Here is a 17,570-nt window from a genome sequence, read left to right as displayed (position 1 = left end):
TTGTCTTTCTGTTAGTATTTAGTGTTTATAAATTATACATTTTAGTATTGTGAAGAAAGTATGGTGGTACATTCTACACAGGTAGAAAAGATCTCTCTTAAAATTACAAAATAAATTCAGGTTGTATAATAAAATTTACTAATTTATACCATCTACTAAGGATGCTTATTAGAAATGATGAGTAGGATATTAAGAAAGGTTTCCTGAGAGATTTACAGAATTGAATATTATGTGGCTTAATGGTTTAGAATAACTTCTGGAACTAGATTACTGGATTTCCCACTTAGTATCTTCTGGGACCTTGAGCAGATTACAGGACTACTTTGTGTTGTGATTTCGTCTAATGGAATTATATTAATATCAACCTCATAAAGTTATTTTCAGGATGAGATGAATAAATATATGTAAAGATGCTTAGAATAGTGCGTGGTATATATTAAACTCTGTATAAGTTTTACCTATTATTATTTTAAAGAAACGAGAGAAGGAAAGTGGAGAGGGTGGGAGAGAATGTCCCAGTACGTGGACATGGCCTACGTAGAGACATAGGCAGAAGCAAGAGAAATAATAAGGATATGTAGCAAATAGATTGGGATGTGGTATAGAACAGGAGTCTGCAAACCACAACTCTTTATTTGCAAATAAAGCCATATAGGAACATAGCATGTGCATTTGTTTATGTATTGTCTGTGGCTGTTTTCATGCCCTAATGGCAGAGTTGACTAGTTGCAACAGATTTTATGGTCCACGAAAGCTGAAATATTTACCATCTGGTCCTTTACACAAAAAGTATTCTGGCCCCAGTGTAGAGAATTTCTGCATTTGAAGAGTATGTGGAACATTTTGAACTTCAGATTCTGGGCTCAGTTACAAGTTTTAGAAATACCAAACCTGGTTCATTTATCCTTCTGTGTTTCATTGTATCCAGAGCCTATTATCTGGCTGTTAACGGATGAAAAGTTCTTTAATAGCACAGCGTAATTGCTTTTAATGTCTCCGTTCCTTGAAACAGGTGTGGCAATAGCTCTGTGGACCCCGTCTCCATGAATAGACTGAGCTTTGTGAGGAACAGATGCAGGTGAGATCCTAAATAACGGAGAACCAAAGGGATGGCCAAATCCCTGTAGAGATCATCACTTTTTAAACTATCTTACTGTGTGTAGTACTTCCTTCAGCAGCCCTTACCTTCATCCCTCACTTCCCAGTTACTTAATTTTCTGGCAATATTTTCCTGACCTTCTGCAGCGTCTTTTGCTCATCTTGTTTTAAAGAAGTGGCCCTACCACTTTACCAACTTTCTTTCTGCTGTAATACCTTTTGGTTGCTTTACTTTGGCAAGGCTCAGAAATATGGTGGTCACTTTGGGGTGGAAGAGGCCAAAAAGTGACCACTTTTCTAAACATTCAAGAGCCTAAAGTTAAAGGTACTAAACCAGCGTTGCCTTTTAAATGTTACTGGGTAGTTTTTCTCCTCACACATGTACTTCTTCTAGGAACGGACTTGGCTCTGTGAAGGATGGGGAACCTCATTTTGTGGTGGTCCACTGCACAGGCTATATCAAGGCCTGGCCCCCAGCAGGTAGGGAAGTTGGATTTCTTCCGTGGTGCAGCGGGATTGTCACAGAGTCTGAGAAAGTTAGCTCTAGCATTTGTCATGTACCTGGTACATGATATGTACTGTGGTATAAACTATAAGAAAACATGAAAGAAAAAGCAGATAGACTTCTGCTCCTCCTTTATAGTCCAGTTGGGGAGATGGATTACTCAGACTGGAAAATGACTCAATGTTGGCTGTGTCACAGAATGCAATTTTAAATGTGCAGATTCATAATAATATATACTGAATACCTATTTTCTAAGTATTTGTGTGCAAAGAAGCAGTTGGCATTGAATGTAGTTAATTTGAGAAAGCTACATAAAGTAGGAGCACGACTTTGAGGGAAAAGAGGGAAATGGCTTGACTGTAGTAATTTACAAATGGGATATTCTCTGTAAAGGCTTTAAATCAGGATGTGAGCAGAGTAGCTTTACTAGAACTGGAAGTCAAACAGGGAATATGAGAAGGGTGGTTGGGGTGCAGGGGTCAGCCTCTTAAACTGGTTTGTCAGAATTTCCAGATCTTAGCCACTTTATTACTTCCCTGCTGGATGGGTATGATTGGGAAGTGGGATTGTAGACAGGGAAACTAAGAGAAAAGGGAGGCAAGGTGGTATATTGGGGTAAGAAATTGAACTTTGTATTTGGAAACACCTGAGTTTGATTCTGGCATTGTTACTTATTAATGGTATAACTTAGGGTAAGTTGCTTGACTTTATAAAAAGAACCCCTCAGATTTCTTACCTATGATTTGGAGATTATAACTCCAAACTCAAAATAACTCATGCAGAGTTATTTTGAGGATTAAATTTAATGTAAGAAAATCACTCATCCCAGTGCCTGGCATATAGTACGCATTCAATAAATGGCAGTTAAATGCAATTAAGAAAAATTTAGTTTTAAGTGTAGTGACATTTGAACTTTTTAATTTATGTATCGTGTAAACCATCCTTTTGCAGTATGCATGGTCTTTCATTCTTCTGTATTGCTCTCAAAGAAATACTATTTTTCTTGGTAAAAAAAAAAGATACATATGCAAAGACTAAAGAGAATGCAGTCTTCTTCCTTTTCCACACAAAATATTGAAACATTGGCTTCTCTCTTTTCCAAAGGACATAAATAACTGTTGGTGTTTGGTTTCATTTCATTTTTGGTTGTTTGCTTACTTTAAAAGACAACAGGTTGGGCAAGACATCTGTTATCTGCCTATCATTATGGTCACAGAATGAATGACTCTTCATATATGTTTGGCTTGGCCAGCATGGTTTTTAAGAATACTTAGGGTGGGACTTGTACTCTGCAATTTATTACAATTAATATGGGTAAAATACGTGAATTATTATATGTAAAAATACTTAAAATAGTACCTGGCATATGTGGTAAGTTCTGTGCAATTGTTGTCTTACTGTTATTCTAATCATTCAGCACTCCCTATTGTGTTATACTTAGTCTCTTCATACCTACATCTATTTTAAATCTTTCTATCTGTATTGAAGGCAATTGAGTTTGAAATCCCTGTTAAACCTTTTTAACTTCACCTTCCTGAAGGTGTCTCCCTCCCAGATGATGATCCAGAGGCTGGCCAGGGGAGCAAATTTTGCCTAGTGGCCATTGGCAGACTACAGGCAAGTATGAATTTCCACACCTATATCATCTTTTTTTTTTCCTTTTTTCCTTCTTTCGTTATTTTTCAGTTTTCTTTGAGTATTTGTTTTTTAACTTTTAATCCCAATACAGTTAACATATAGTATTATATTAATTTACTAGTGTATTAGTTATATTAGGTGTATAGCAGAGTGATTCAGTAATTCTATACATTACTCAGTGCTCATCATAAGCATATTCTTGGGGGGATGGGAATGGGTTAAATAGGTGATGGGTACTGAGGAAGACACTTGTGATGAGTACCGGGTGTTATGTGTGTGATAAATCACTACCTTTCTACACCTGAAACTTAATTACACTGGATGTTAACTAACGAATTTAAATAGACACTTGGAAAGAAAATAGTGTTTTCTTAATCTTCTTCACCTTTTTCACCTATCCCCTGACCCAGAGTTTGTTCTCTGTAGTTAAGAATCTTATTTTTTGTCTTTTTTATCTTTGTTTTGTTTTTTAAGTCCACATATATGTGAAATCATATGGTATTTGTTTTCTCTGACTTATTTCACTTAGAATTATGCTCTCTAGATCCATCCATGTTGTAAATGGGAAGATTCCATTCTTTCTTACGGCTGAGTAATATTCCATTACGTGGGTGTGGGTGTGGGTGTGTAAACGTACATATATATATGTATACACACACACACACACACACACACACACACACCATCTTTATCCATTCACCTATCGATGGAGACTTGGGCTGCTGCCATAATTTGGCTATTATAAATAATGCTGCAGTAAACATAGTGCATGTATATTTTCGGATTAGTGTTTTTATATCCTTTGCATAAATGCCCGGTAGTGGAATTACTGGATCATATGGTAGTTCTCTTTTTAATTATTTGAGGAACCTCCGTACTGTTTTTCACAGTGGCTGCACCAGTTTTGCATTCCCGCCAACACTGCACAGGAGTTCCTTTTTCTCTTCATCCTGGCCAACACTTGTTTCTTGTGTTTTTGATTTTTAGCCATTCTGACAGATATGAGGTAGTATCTCATTGTGGTTTTGATTTCCATTTCCCTGATGATTAGTGGTGTTGAGCATCTTTTCATGGGTCTGTTGGCCATCAGTAGGTCTTCTTTGGAGAAATGTCTGTTCATGTCTTCTCCCATTTTTTGGTTAGATTATTTGGGTGGGTTTTTTTTGTTTTTTTTTTTTTTGTTTTTTGGTGTTGGGTTGTATAAGTACTTTATATATTTTGGATACGAACTCTTTATCGGATATGTCATTTGCAAATAGCTTTTCCCATTCAGTAGGTTGTCTTTTAGTTTTGTTGGTTGTTTTCTTTGCTGTGCAGAAGCTTTTTTATTTTTATGTAGTCCCAGTAGTTTATTTTTGCTTTTGTTTCCTCTGCCTCAGGAGCCATATCTAAAAAAAATGTTGCTGTGGCCAATGTCAAAGAAATTATTTCCTGTGCTCTCTTCTAGGATTTAAAAAGAATGTGTATTCTACTGTTTTAGGATGGAGCATTCTGAATATATTTGTTAGATCCATCTGGTCCAATGTGTCATTCAAAGCCACTGTTTGCTTGTTGATTTTCTGTTTGGATGATCTATCCATTCAAGACAGTAGCATGTTAAAGTCCTTTGCTGTTATTGTATTACTATAGATTACTTCTTTTATATAATATATTAGCTGCTTTATATATTGGGTGCTTCCAATATGTTGAGTGCATAAATACTTACAATTGTTCAGTCTTCTTGTTGGTTTATTCCTTTTGTGATTATATAGTGTCTTTCTTTGTCTCTTGTTATAGTCTTTGTTTTAAAATCTATTTTGTCCAATATAAATATTGCTACCCTGTTTCTTTTCACTTCCATTTGCATGAGTGATAAATGCTTTTCCCTTCACTTTCAGTCTTCATGTGTCTTTAGGTCACAAATGAGTCTCTAATAGGCAGCATATAGATGGGTCTTGTTTTTTATATATTGTCACCCTGTGTCTTTTGATTGGAGCATTTAGTCCATTTACATTGAAGGTAATTCTTGGAGTGCCTGGCTGGCTCAGTCGGTGGTGGAGCATCTGACTCTTGATCTCAGGGTTGTGAGTTCAAGCCTCATGTTGGGGGTGAAGCCTGTGCTTTGTTTCTTCTCTTGCTCTCTCCTCCAATGATGGTTTGTTGGCTTTATTTAATGATATACTTGGATTCCTTTATTTTTTGCATATCTATTACTGGTTTAATTTGTGGTTACCATTAGGTTTGTGTATAACATCTTTTGCATATAGTAGCTTATATTAAGTTAATGATCACTTAAGTTTGAACCCATTCTTTATTATACTTTACATTCTTCTATTTTGTGACTCCCTGGACTGATATTTATAAACCTACTTAATTTTACTGCTTTTGTGTTTCCTACTTTTTTTACTCCTCCTTACTGTCTCAAAGAGCCCCCTTTAACATTTCTTGTAAGGTTGGCTTAGTGGTCATGATTTCTGTAACTTTTGTTGGTCTGGGAAACTTTATCTGTCCTTCAATTGTGAATGATAGCCTTGTTGGATAGAGTATTCTTGGCGGCAGGGTTTTTTCTTTCCAATACTTTGAATATATCATGCTGCTCCCTTCTGGTGTACAAAGTTTCTTTTGAAAAATCTACTGATTATGTTATGGTTTTCCTTTATATGTAACTGTTATCCTTTTCTTTTTTTCTTCTTGCTGCTTTAAAATTTTTTTTTCTACTTTTTGCCAATTATTGTATGTCTTGGTGTGAACCTCCCTAGGTTGATTTTATTGGGGAATCTCTGTGCCTTCTGGATCTGGATTCCTATTTCCTTTCCCAGAAATTTGGAAGTTTTCAGCTATTATTTATTCAAATAAATTTTCTGCCCCTTTTTCTCTCCCTTCTCCTTCTGGGATCCCTATAATGTGAATGTTCTTAAGCTTGCTGGCATGACTGAGTTCCCTAAGCCCATTTTCATTTTTTATTTATTTATGTTTTCCCTCTTTCCTGTTCAGCTTGATTGCTTCCCATTATTCTATCCTCCAGGTTACTGATTCATTTTTCTGCTTCCTCTAGTCTACTATTTATTCCGTCTAGTGTATTTTTAATTTCAGTTATTGAGTTCTTCATCTCTGATTGTTTCTTTTTTATGTTTCCTGTCTTTTTGTTAAGGGTCTCACTGAGGTACTCCACTCTTTTCTCAAGTCCAGTGAGTATCTTTATGTCCATTACTTTAAATTCTCTATCAGGCATATTACTTTATCTCTGTTTTGTTTAGGTCTCTTGCTGTGATTTTGTCCTGTTATTTCATTTGGAACATATTCCTCTGTCTGTTTCTATGTATTAGGAAAGGCAGCTACATCTCCTGCTCTTGAAAGTAGTGGCCTTATGAAAAAGGGGTTCTGTAGTGCCCTGCAGTGCAGTGTCCCCTGTTCCCCAGAACCTGGCACTTCAGGGGTGTCTCCTGTGTGTGCCCCGCTATTGTGGCTGGGCTGCTTTTGCTTCGGTCCAGTCGTCTGCAATGGCTCTTTGTCCGTTGTGGGCAGGTTTGGTCCCTGTGTTGTTAGTAGGCTAGTCTGGGGCCACCGTGGCCTTAAGTTGAGTCTGACCAGACGTTTGCCAGAGATAAATAGCACTCAGCCACGGGAGGATGCATGAGCAGAGTGCGAGGTGTTCACAAGGTTTGCAGGGTTCTGCTATGGGAGGAAACCTGGAGCTGCAGCCTGGCTGGACGGGGTGTGCCTGGGTGGGGCACACTGTTTGTAAGTGAAGTAATGAGTGTTGGTACCACACTGGCTCCTGCAGGTGTCTGCTTGTGCTGGGGGGTGGAGGAAGGTAATGGCACCAGCAAGCTCCATTGTTCCTGGAGAAGTTTTCAGATGATCCCTGCCCCTCCAGCACCTCCTCTGAAGTTAGTAAACAAATCTCCTTCCTGTATACCTCAGGTGTTTTTCATAGTGCTGCTTCCATGCTGTATCTCCCTGGGACTGTTTGTTGTGCTGTTTCTTTAAGAGCAGGGACTTAGTTTCCTCTTGCCCTCCCAGCTTTCCCTTGAGATTGCTGATTTTTAGTGTTCCGGGTTTTAAGCCCTGCTATTTGTAAGAATTCTTGAAATTCCACCCCTCTGGTTTTCAAAGCCAAATGTTATGGGGATTTGTCTTCCCCATAGGGGCTCTTCGGTGTGAGAGTATGTTTCTCTCCCTCCTGCTGACAGTCACACAGGTCCGCTTAGTGGGTCTGTTTAGCTCCTAATTGCATCTCTACCCTTCCTACCCTCTTAAGTGTGGCCTCTTCTCTACGTAGCTGTGGAGAGTTTGTTCTGCCAGCCTTTGGGTCATTTTCTGGATTATTCACACTGATGTGGCTTTTATCTAATTGTATCCATGGGACAAGGTGAGTTTAGGGTCCTCCTGCTCCACCATCTTCCCTGGAAGACCTATATCATCCCTATTCAGTGAGAAGAAATCTCCTCAGGACTTGTTCATGTTATTTTTATTTTACTCTCTGAATATAAATGAAGAATTATATAAAACTCTAGATAATTGGAAAAATATGGCATTTGTAGTTTGCTTCTCTTAGATTTAGAAGAATCTGAAAAGGATGAGAAGAGGAGGGAGATCTTTTCCCTTTATCTTTCATACTTTGACCTTTACAAGTGCTGAATTTTCGTATTTCCAACTAATTTCTTCTGCTTCTATCAGGAGAAGAGAGATCTTTTCATTTTGTCATTACATGACTAGAGAAGTGGAAGTATTTTGATTCTTCCCATAAAGTTAGATAAGTTTCTTGGTTACTGGAGACTATAATTTTCCAATCTGAATAATGAACACAGCACAGCCAAGCTGAATGACAGTAGGTGAGTTTTGGGTTGAATGAATTTTTATCTTCTTTACAGAGTTGGTAAAGAGTACAGATGTGGGGGTGAATGAAGCTAGGCCTCTTGGTCTCTCTAATTGTGATTGTAATTTTTTCCTTTCTGAGTGAGATGTGAAAGCACAGAAATTCCTTAAACTGGGATCCTCGTGTTTATGTATATGATCACGAGGACATGGGAAACGCATCTATAAAGAATGGAATCGTTTTATCTTGTTTTTATCTCTTTACTTTCAGGTAACCAGTTCTCCCAACTGTACAGACATGAGTAACGTTTGTCAACCAACAGAGTTCATCTCTCGGCACAACATTGAGGGGATCTTCACTTTTGTGGATCACCGCTGTGTGGCTACTGTTGGCTATCAACCACAGGTGAGGAGGTACAGCTGTTACACCACTAATACTTAAACCTGTTTACCTTGGCTTTGTTTAGATTATTCAGTCATGTAATTCCAGAATAGCCAAAACATGTTAGCCGCAGGTCAGAAAAAAGAGATGATCCTATTCTATCAGTAGCTAAGTTTATTCTCCGCTTCCTACCAGTGTTATTCATCTAACCTAGAAAAATACATCTTGTGAAACCAGGTTGGGGCAGCAGGCATGAATGTGTATTTATTTTTTCCTGTTGATATTAATATAGATAATAATTATGCAAAAGTGTCATTTTAATTTTTATAATGGTATGACCATTGTTAGATAATTTTTGTAGTCACCTAGGTACATAGTAACCCACAAAATATGCAGATTTGGCACCAGTTATTATGATTTTATTGAAAATTTTTTATTAAAATTTTTTTTAATATCCATTTATTTTTGAGAGAGAGAGACCGTGTGAACAGGGAAGGGGCAGAGAGACAGGGAGACAGAGAATCTGAAGCAGGCTCCAGGCTCTGAGCTGTCCGCACAGAGCCTGATGCAGGGCTCAAACTCATGAACTGTGAGATCAGGACTCGAGCTAAAGTCAGACACCTAACCGACTGAGCCATCCAGGTGCTCCTTTATTGAGATTTCTCATTCAACAGACTAGGAAGCTATACCCAGAGTTGAGAAATAAGTCATTATACAAACTTTCAAAGCCATATGGCCAGGAGGCACTTCCGATTATGGTTCTCTGAAGAAGTTGGTAAAGAAGAGCTCTTGGAAAAAAAGAACGAAGTTGGAATCACTACCTGATTCATCATCTGTCACATAGTTGTCATCAAGGTAGTGTGGGAGCAGTGTAAAGATAGGTATATAGATCAATAGAACCAGAGTAGAGTGTCTTTTCACATTTATGGTCAGATGATTTTCCAAAAAGATGCCAACAATTAAGCAGGGAAAAGAAGTCTTTCTAACAGATGGTGATGGGAAAGTTGGATATCCACCCACCTCAAAAGGATGTAAACTCTTACCCACACCATGCACAAAGATCAACTCAAAGACGTAAATGCATGAGAGCTAAAGTTATAAAACTTCTAGAAGAATATAGGAGAATATCTTTGTGATCTTAAGTTAGGCAAAGATTTCTTATAAAAGAATTGGTATCCAGAATATATAAAAGAACTCTCAGAACTCATTAAGATAAACAGCCAGTAAAAAAGGGGCACAAGATTTGAATAGACATTTCACCAAAGAAGCAATAGGAATGGCATATAAAAAGATGTTCATCATGGGCCACCTGGCTGCTCAGTCAGGGGAGCATGCAACTGTTGATCTCAGGGTTGTAAGTTTGAGCCCCATGTTGGGTATAGCAATTACTTAAAAAGAAAATCTTAAAAAACAAAAACAAACAAACAAAAAACCAAGATGCTCATCATCATTAGTCAATAGGAAGGTACAAATTAAAACCACAGTGAGATACCACTATATGTCCAATATTATCAAAAAGTGGGGCACCTGGGTGGCTCAGTCAATTGAGCATCTGACTCTTGATTTCAGTTCAGGTCACAATCTCACACTTAGTGAGATCGAGCCTCGCATTGCGCTCTGCGCCGACAGTGCGGAGCCTGCTTGGGATTCTCTCTCACCCTCTCCCTTTGTACCTCCCCCACACGCATGTGCAAATACTTGTGCGCTCTCTCTCTCAAAATAAATAAACATTTTTTTAAAAAAGTGTTGTGAGAATGTGGGGAAATTGAAACCATCACATGTTGTTGGTAGACATGTACGATGGCATAGTCACTTTGGAAAAACATTTTGGAAAAATGGAAAAACAGTTTCATAAAAAATTAAATGTGACTTACTCTACAATGTAGCAGTTGCACTCGTAAGTATTTACTTAAGAGAAATGAAACCTATGTGCCCATAAAGAAAGATTTTTATTCACAGTTGTATTTCATAATAGCCCCAAAGTGGGAAAACTCAAGGATACACAAACTGTGATACCTTCATGTTAGAATACTGCTGAGCAATAAAAAGGAACATACTTTTGATACATGCAACAACATACATGAACTCCAAAAATCTTAAGTTAATTGTAAGAAGCTAGACACAAAAAACTACATATTATATAATTCCATTTGTATGAAATTTCTAGAAAAGGCAGCACTAAAGTAGAAAGCAGATCACTCACTGGTTGGCTAGGAGATTGGGAGCGGGTGTTGACTATGAACAGGCACAAGGGAACTTTTGGGGGCAGTGGACATATTCTAAAACTGGATTGTGCTAATAATGGTAGTTGCACAACAGTATAAATATGTTAGAGACCATCAAATTGTAGATTTAGAATGAATGAATTATATGTTGTACATTAGACCTCAAATCTATAAAAATGCAGTTAAAGTAAATAATGTTCTGAAAAAGAAAAATGTTCTAGAGGCCATTTGCTTAGCAGATTCTGTATTTTGGTTTTGTTTGTTTGTTTTTCCTCCTCACTTGTAATCCTGGGATAAAGACAGGAGAAATAAAATCCAAGTCCTTTGCTGATGGGCCATGAAGTTAGATGATCATAAAAGTGTCCATCTTACTCTTCTTTTTCATTTTTAGGAACTCTTAGGAAAGAATATTGTGGAATTCTGTCATCCTGAAGACCAACAGCTTCTAAGAGACAGCTTCCAACAGGTAACTTTCTCCCCTGGTTTGGATCTGAGTAATATTTTTATTTAATATTTGTCATCATATTAATTCCTCAAATATTTATTGACCACTGATGGAGTACTGTGACAGGCACCACCATAATCTTATGTTTGGTACATAGCCTGTATTTTTAAGGAACAGAAAAGAGAAAAGGACTGGTATTTTGAAACTATGGATAATGGCCATATTTTGGCTTTGGCTACTCACTGTCTTAATATCTAGCTAGCTGTATCCAAAAGACTCTTCAAAGTATTTAAAATACTTTAGGCCTCACTGAACTGTGGATGCTAGTAGAAATATTCATTTCTTAGTTGTTTTATAGATAAGTAAGAGTCAATGGCTTTTTTTTTAAAACATCACAAGTAAGATTTTTTGTCACCATTAAATGTCTGAATTTTATTTTATTTTATTTTATTTTTTTAATTTTTTTTTCAACGTTTTTTATTTATTTTTGGGACAGAGAGAGACAGAGCATGAACAGGGGAGGGGCAGAGAGAGAGGGAGACACAGAATCGGAAACAGGCTCCAGGCTCTGAGCCATCAGCCCAAAGCCTGACGCGGGGCTCGAACCCACGGACCGCGAGATCGTGACCTGGCTGAAGTCGGACGCTTAACCGACTGCACCACCCAGGCGCCCCTAAATGTCTGAATTTTAAACAGATTTTGTAGATATTCTCATATCCACCAGCTCGTCCCACTTTAGTACCAGTCTTATCCCCAGTGGCTTTTCCAAAACTAATTCCTTAACCATAAAGCTCCATGAGTGTTTCCAATTCAAACTTGGGCTGCTTCAGCATTTTTACCTAACAGTTAAAGACATCATGAAGTGGATAAATAGATTGGCAAGCCTTTTCTATGTCTTTTCTGATGCTATCTGCAATCAGTTATTTACCATTTCTTTGAAGTCATTTGTCTGCACCTCTCAGGTTATGATTTCTGCCATCTTTTCCTGAATTTGGCGGACCTGTCGGTGCTGAGCATAAGAGGTCTTCTGATTAATCTGATTTATGTGTTTTTTAGTGAAACCAACACAAAATAGACAAAGAAAATAGCCATCAGTAATCTTAACATGAACATGAGCTTCAATCATTGTCTGCCATTTTTTGACCATGGAACACATTTTCTCATGGGTAAGATCTATGCCATAGAAATTAGGCAGTTTTTGCCCTGAACATCCTCAGTAATTAGCTTGAATTTTATAAATGCAACTTTATCATTCATGGCAGATCAGCAGGGCTCACTTCAAAAACACGACCCTTGAGGCCATCAGATGAGATTTTGATTCCTTGATTTCTCATGAGTAGTGTTTTTCCAGTATTTCTTATATCCTGTGCCTTCACATCATACCAGTCTTTCTTAGAAAATGGATCAACCACTTTCTTCTTGGCTGCCTTTTTGCCCTTTTATAAAGCGTCTGTTCTTGCCAGCCTGCATGACACTGCTAAGGGAGCCAAAAGGCAAGAGTTAACTCTTAGTTGTAAGCTGACTCAATTGTTATTTTCAGGCACTAGATTCTGAAAATATCTGGTGAATTTAATTTTAGTACAGATTTGGCTTTAGGAAGCATTCTTATATTAGACTAATTTCCCTCTTTAAGCCTCAGTAGTGTCCTTAGGAATACAATAGGTATAATAACAGTACTTAAATTCAGAGGATTGTTGGGAATATTAAATAAGGCAATGCATTTAAAGCACATAGTCCAACTTTTTTTTTTTTTTTTTTTTTTAACATTTATACATTTTGAGAGACAGAGACAGAGCTTTAGCAGGGGAGGGGGCAGAGAGAGAGGGAGACACAGAATCTGAAGTAGGCTCCAGGCTCTGAGCTGTCAGCACAGAGCCCGACATGGGACTCAAACTCAAACTGTGAGATCATGACCTGAGCCGAAGTCAGATGCCCAACCGACTGAGCCACCAAGGTGCCCCATGTATAACCCAACTTCTATAGAAAATCAGAAGATGGCAGTGAAATGTCTCTGTCTCCTGAGTCCTCAGCATTACCAGTTCCTTGTACTCAGCTGCAGCTCACAGAAAAATCACATTTTGTATATGTATAGGCTCAGAAAAACCATTCTGAAAACCATTCTGACTTCTGTTGAATCCATTCAAAACTAAGGACATGGACCTTTAGTGTGGGAAGATATTGTACAGTATATTTTAAATCCTTGAAATCTGAATTCTTGACACTTTTGGCCATAGACTATTATTTTCTCTCTTGTGGAAAATGTTTATTCCAAAACAGCTTTAATGACTCATTACACACTGTATAATCTCAAAGTTATTATTCTGACATTAGTTGCTACTGTGACTTTAGAGTACCTAGATAAAGGTGCTTTTTAATGTGTGGTCTCCAGCTGCTTACTTGGTTGCTGATTTCCTGATATTGCTATTTAAGTCCAGTTGAATTTATATTTATTTTTCAGTAATAAATTTAGTTATTTCCAATGAAGCTTGTTTTCCTTTTTTTCTCTTCCATTTGAGTTACTGTAGTAACCAAGTGTTTTACACTTGATTTGTACAAGGTGTGTGTGTGTGTGTGTGTGTGTGTGTATAAAATGTGCCATTTTATTATTACTAAGTGAAGTACGTTCCATTTTCTGCTGTAATTATTTCTCAGTCAGCTTGTAACATCACCAGTTATTTCCACACTGTTTGCAGCTTAAATACAAATGTTACCACTTTTTCTTAAAATATATATATATAAAGTAGGTATTTTGAAGCATTGGGCTTATACCTCATTGGAATAGATATATACTGCAATAAGCAGGTTTTCAAAGCCAGTACTTAGTTGTGTATAGATGTCATATTCATTCTGTATATATTACACAGTATAAGCACATGTAAGAGTTAAAGGCTGCTTAGTATTATTAAAATGCAGTAACTCATATTTCTTTTTTATCATGTTGTTAATGTTCTAAACAAAAAAAAAAAATAGAAAAGCACAGAGCCCAGTGCTCAATGTATAGTAAGTACAAAATAAATGTTAGCTGCAAATATTATTATTTTTTTATTGTTAGGGAGGGAGAGTCAAAGGCAATTTTTTCCCATGATTACTTTCTTTTAAAAAACAAAAGCAAAACAAAACTAAAGCCAATTTAGTTTTAATAGAAATCTCCATGGATGCTATGAAAACAGAAGTCCTCAGGTTTGGAGTGGGAAGAACCTAGGATTGAGGAGCAACATGTAAGCTATTTCAGTGTCAAACTACAAATTTCTAGTATAGACTTGTAAAGCTAGATCAGCATTATCTTTACGGGACTTTCCAAGGGAAGTGGGGAAACAGTCTTTACTCTCCTGGAAAAAATTGTTTCTTTTGTTTGACTTTGACTAAAGTGGTCAGATAGCTACTTAGGACTCTAGGAAGAAAATAAATATACCTCTCATTATTTAGCACTCAGTTTTCACTGTGCATATTGTTTTATCTGTAACATTGAAAGAGACTGGTATATTTCAAGGACAGTGACACAAGAATCTTAGGTTTGTAGAAATGGGAAATTAAAAAAAAATTCTAAAGAAAATTTTTTGTGGGTTTCACTGATAGCATGAAAACTTTTTCAGGTGGTGAAGTTAAAAGGCCAGGTGCTGTCTGTCATGTTCCGGTTCCGGTCTAAGAACCGGGAATGGCTCTGGATGAGAACCAGCTCCTTTACTTTCCAGAACCCTTACTCAGATGAAATTGAGTACATCATCTGTACCAACACCAATGTGAAGTATGTACCATAAAGGCCTTTACCAATATTGGGTATTTCTCCTGGGCCAAATCTGCTTAGCCTTACCAAGCTGTCTCCTCCTCTTCTACTTTTGTGGTAGTAAACACCATTAGTTTGAAGTTCCTCATCTTTAGCTTACTATAGAGTTTAGAGTAATTCATCCAGGTAGAATAAGATTTTAACAAACAGTAGCTTAAAAGAGTAGGTTCTAAGATGTGAAGAGTTTGTATTTCAACTTTGTTTCATCCCCTTCTAGAAAGGATATTGTTTTGTTTTTTTAATTTTTTAAAAACATTTATTTATTTTTGAGAGACAGGGAGAAACAGAGCATAAGCAGGGGAGGGCAGAGAAAGAGGGAGACACCGAAACCGAAGCTAGCTCCAGGCTCTGAGCTGTCAGCACAGAGCCTGACGGAGGGCTAGAACTCACAAACTGCAGGATCCTGACCTAAGCCGGAGTCGGATGCTTAACCGACTGAGCCACCCAGGTGCCCCCAGAAAGCATATTGTTTTCTACACCGGTTTATTGCTCTATTCTGGTAGGATTTTCCTCTAGAGCAGGTGTCTCTAAACTTTTTTTGTAAAAGGACAGATAATTATTTTAGCTTTGTGAGGCATATGGTCTCTATTGCAGTTACTAACCTCTGCTATTGTAGCATGAAAACAGTCCTAAACAAATGAAATGAACAAAGATAGCTATGTTCCAACAGACTTTGATTTACAAGAACAGACAATGGACTGGATTTGGCTCATGGACTGTCGCTGAGAGCAGAGCTATCTATGTCCACTTTTGTTAGTTTCTGTTCCTCAATTCCTTGATTCCTTTCTTTTTGAGTTTTTCTTCCTCAACTTTGTAAAAACCAGTTTTATTGAGTTATAGATTGCATGTACCATATAGTTCACCCATTTAAAGTGTATGATTTTTTTAGTATGTCACAGGGTTGTACAGCTATTACCACAATCTAATTTCAGTACATGCTCATTCCCCCTAAAAGAAATTCTGTACTCATTAACAGTCATCCTCCCCACTCCCAAGCCCTTATGACAACTAATCTACTCTTGGTCTCTATAAATTTGTCTATTCTAGGCGTTTCATATGCATGGAATCATATAATACATGATTCTTTATGACTGGCCTCTTAACGCTTAGTATAATGTTTTAAGGGTCCTCTCTTGTAGCATTTATCTGTACTTCATTTTTTTTTATTGCCAAATAATATTCCTTTATATGGGGATACATTTTGTTTATCCATTCATTAGTTGATGGTCATTAGGTTATTTCTACTTTTTGGCTATTTGGAACATGGCTATGAACATTTATGTACCAGTCTTTATGTGGATATTTTTATTCTCTTGGGTGTATACCTAAGAGTAGAACTGCTGGGTTACTTGGTAACTCTGTGTTTAATTTTTTGAGAAATTGCCAAACTGTTTTCCAAAGCTTCAGTACCCTTTTACATTTCCATCAGCAATTTAATGAGGATTCCAGTTTCTCCACATTCTTACTATCTTTTTTATTATAAGTGGATGTCAGTTGTCAGGTTACTACTTTTCCACTTAGTCTAGCTATATAGAATTGCCCTTGAGCTTAGCTCTTGAAGATATGCTTAGAAATAATTATCAAATACCTTGTGACAATGCTGAGTCTGTGTCCTTCTAATTTTAGGTCTTTTAATATTCTTTTCTAATTAGTATAACAGAGTGGATTGAGTTAGAAATTTCTATTTACTCAGGACTCGGATATATGGTCATGTTCACTGTAATTTTCTTTCTGTTTTTGCATCTTTATATTACAGAACAACCGTTGTTTTAAATTTTGTTTAAATTTAGAAAATTTTCAGTCCTTTTAAGAACTTGTTTCTGGAAATAATGGTGTTCCTCATTTTTACATACTGTTTTCCCCACCACTATTTATTTTAATTAATTCTTAATATTTTTAAAATAAATATTTTTACATAAAATTTGGAAAATATGGAAAACTTATAAAGAGAGGGGAAATTTTTCTCACTATCCAAAAAGACTCTTTGTGGTATTTATTTATTTATTTATTTAGTAGGCTCTGTGCCCACTGTGGGGCTTGAACTCCTAGCGCTGAGATGGAGTATCATGCTTTACTGACTTAACTAGCCAGGCGTCCCCCAAAAGAACCTTTGTTGATGTTTGTGTATGTATTGTCAGTTTTTTTACTTATGCTTTTTAAAAACACAGTGTACGGATATACACATGTATACCAACTAGGTATTGTATACCTAGAAGGAGTTCAAACCCAAACAGGATAAACCATTGTGCCATGGGACACAGTTTTTATTTGTACCTTGTTGTCCATGGTATGAAGTATTTGCTGAATCTGAAGTCACAGGTTATTTAAAGGATTAGACTTCTAAGTGGAATTTATTAGTTATTGCCTCACCTGTAAGTAAATGTATATAGCTTAAACAGTGCCTGACCCTTTTATTCCCCTCTTTTCTGTCTGCTCTCCCATTTTCCCAGGAACTCCAGCCAGGAACCAAGGCCTACACTGTCCAACACAATCCAGAGACCACAGCTAGGTCCCACAGCTAATTTACCCTTGGAGATGGGCTCAGGGCAGTTGGCATCCAGGTGAGAAATGGTGGAAGAATTCTTTATTGATGAGCCTGGGTAGTGGGTATCTGCAGTCCCATTTGTTTGTTTGTTTGTTTGCTTGCTTTCAGGGACTTACCTGAAATTCTCTGCTGGCCAGGGGAGATTTTTTCC

General features: G+C 37.2%; 1 protein-coding gene and 1 pseudogene across 4 annotated transcripts in view; one reads left to right on the top strand and one right to left on the bottom strand.

Annotated features, from left to right (window-relative positions):
- The window catches only part of ARNT (aryl hydrocarbon receptor nuclear translocator), a 78,906-nt gene that overhangs the window by 52,317 nt on the left and 9,019 nt on the right, over positions 1 to 17,570 (top strand). For all 4 annotated transcript variants that reach the window (XM_023259128.2, XM_023259127.2, XM_045033475.1 and 1 more), the window contains exons 9-15: positions 1,013 to 1,078; positions 1,493 to 1,578; positions 3,144 to 3,220; positions 8,310 to 8,444; positions 11,037 to 11,111; positions 14,684 to 14,835; positions 17,325 to 17,435. In XM_023259128.2, the coding sequence (XP_023114896.2) occupies positions 1,013 to 1,078; positions 1,493 to 1,578; positions 3,144 to 3,220; positions 8,310 to 8,444; positions 11,037 to 11,111; positions 14,684 to 14,835; positions 17,325 to 17,435 (702 nt within the window). The remainder of the gene's footprint in view (positions 1 to 1,012; positions 1,079 to 1,492; positions 1,579 to 3,143; positions 3,221 to 8,309; positions 8,445 to 11,036; positions 11,112 to 14,683; positions 14,836 to 17,324; positions 17,436 to 17,570) is intronic.
- LOC102899704 lies at positions 11,187 to 12,560 on the bottom strand (annotated as a pseudogene).

Source organism: Felis catus, chromosome C1 (genome assembly GCF_018350175.1).
Source record: "Felis catus isolate Fca126 chromosome C1, F.catus_Fca126_mat1.0, whole genome shotgun sequence".
NCBI lineage: Eukaryota > Metazoa > Chordata > Mammalia > Carnivora > Felidae > Felis > Felis catus.
Note: the sequence above shows the minus strand (reverse complement) of the source record. Positions and strands in the feature narration are given on the sequence as shown.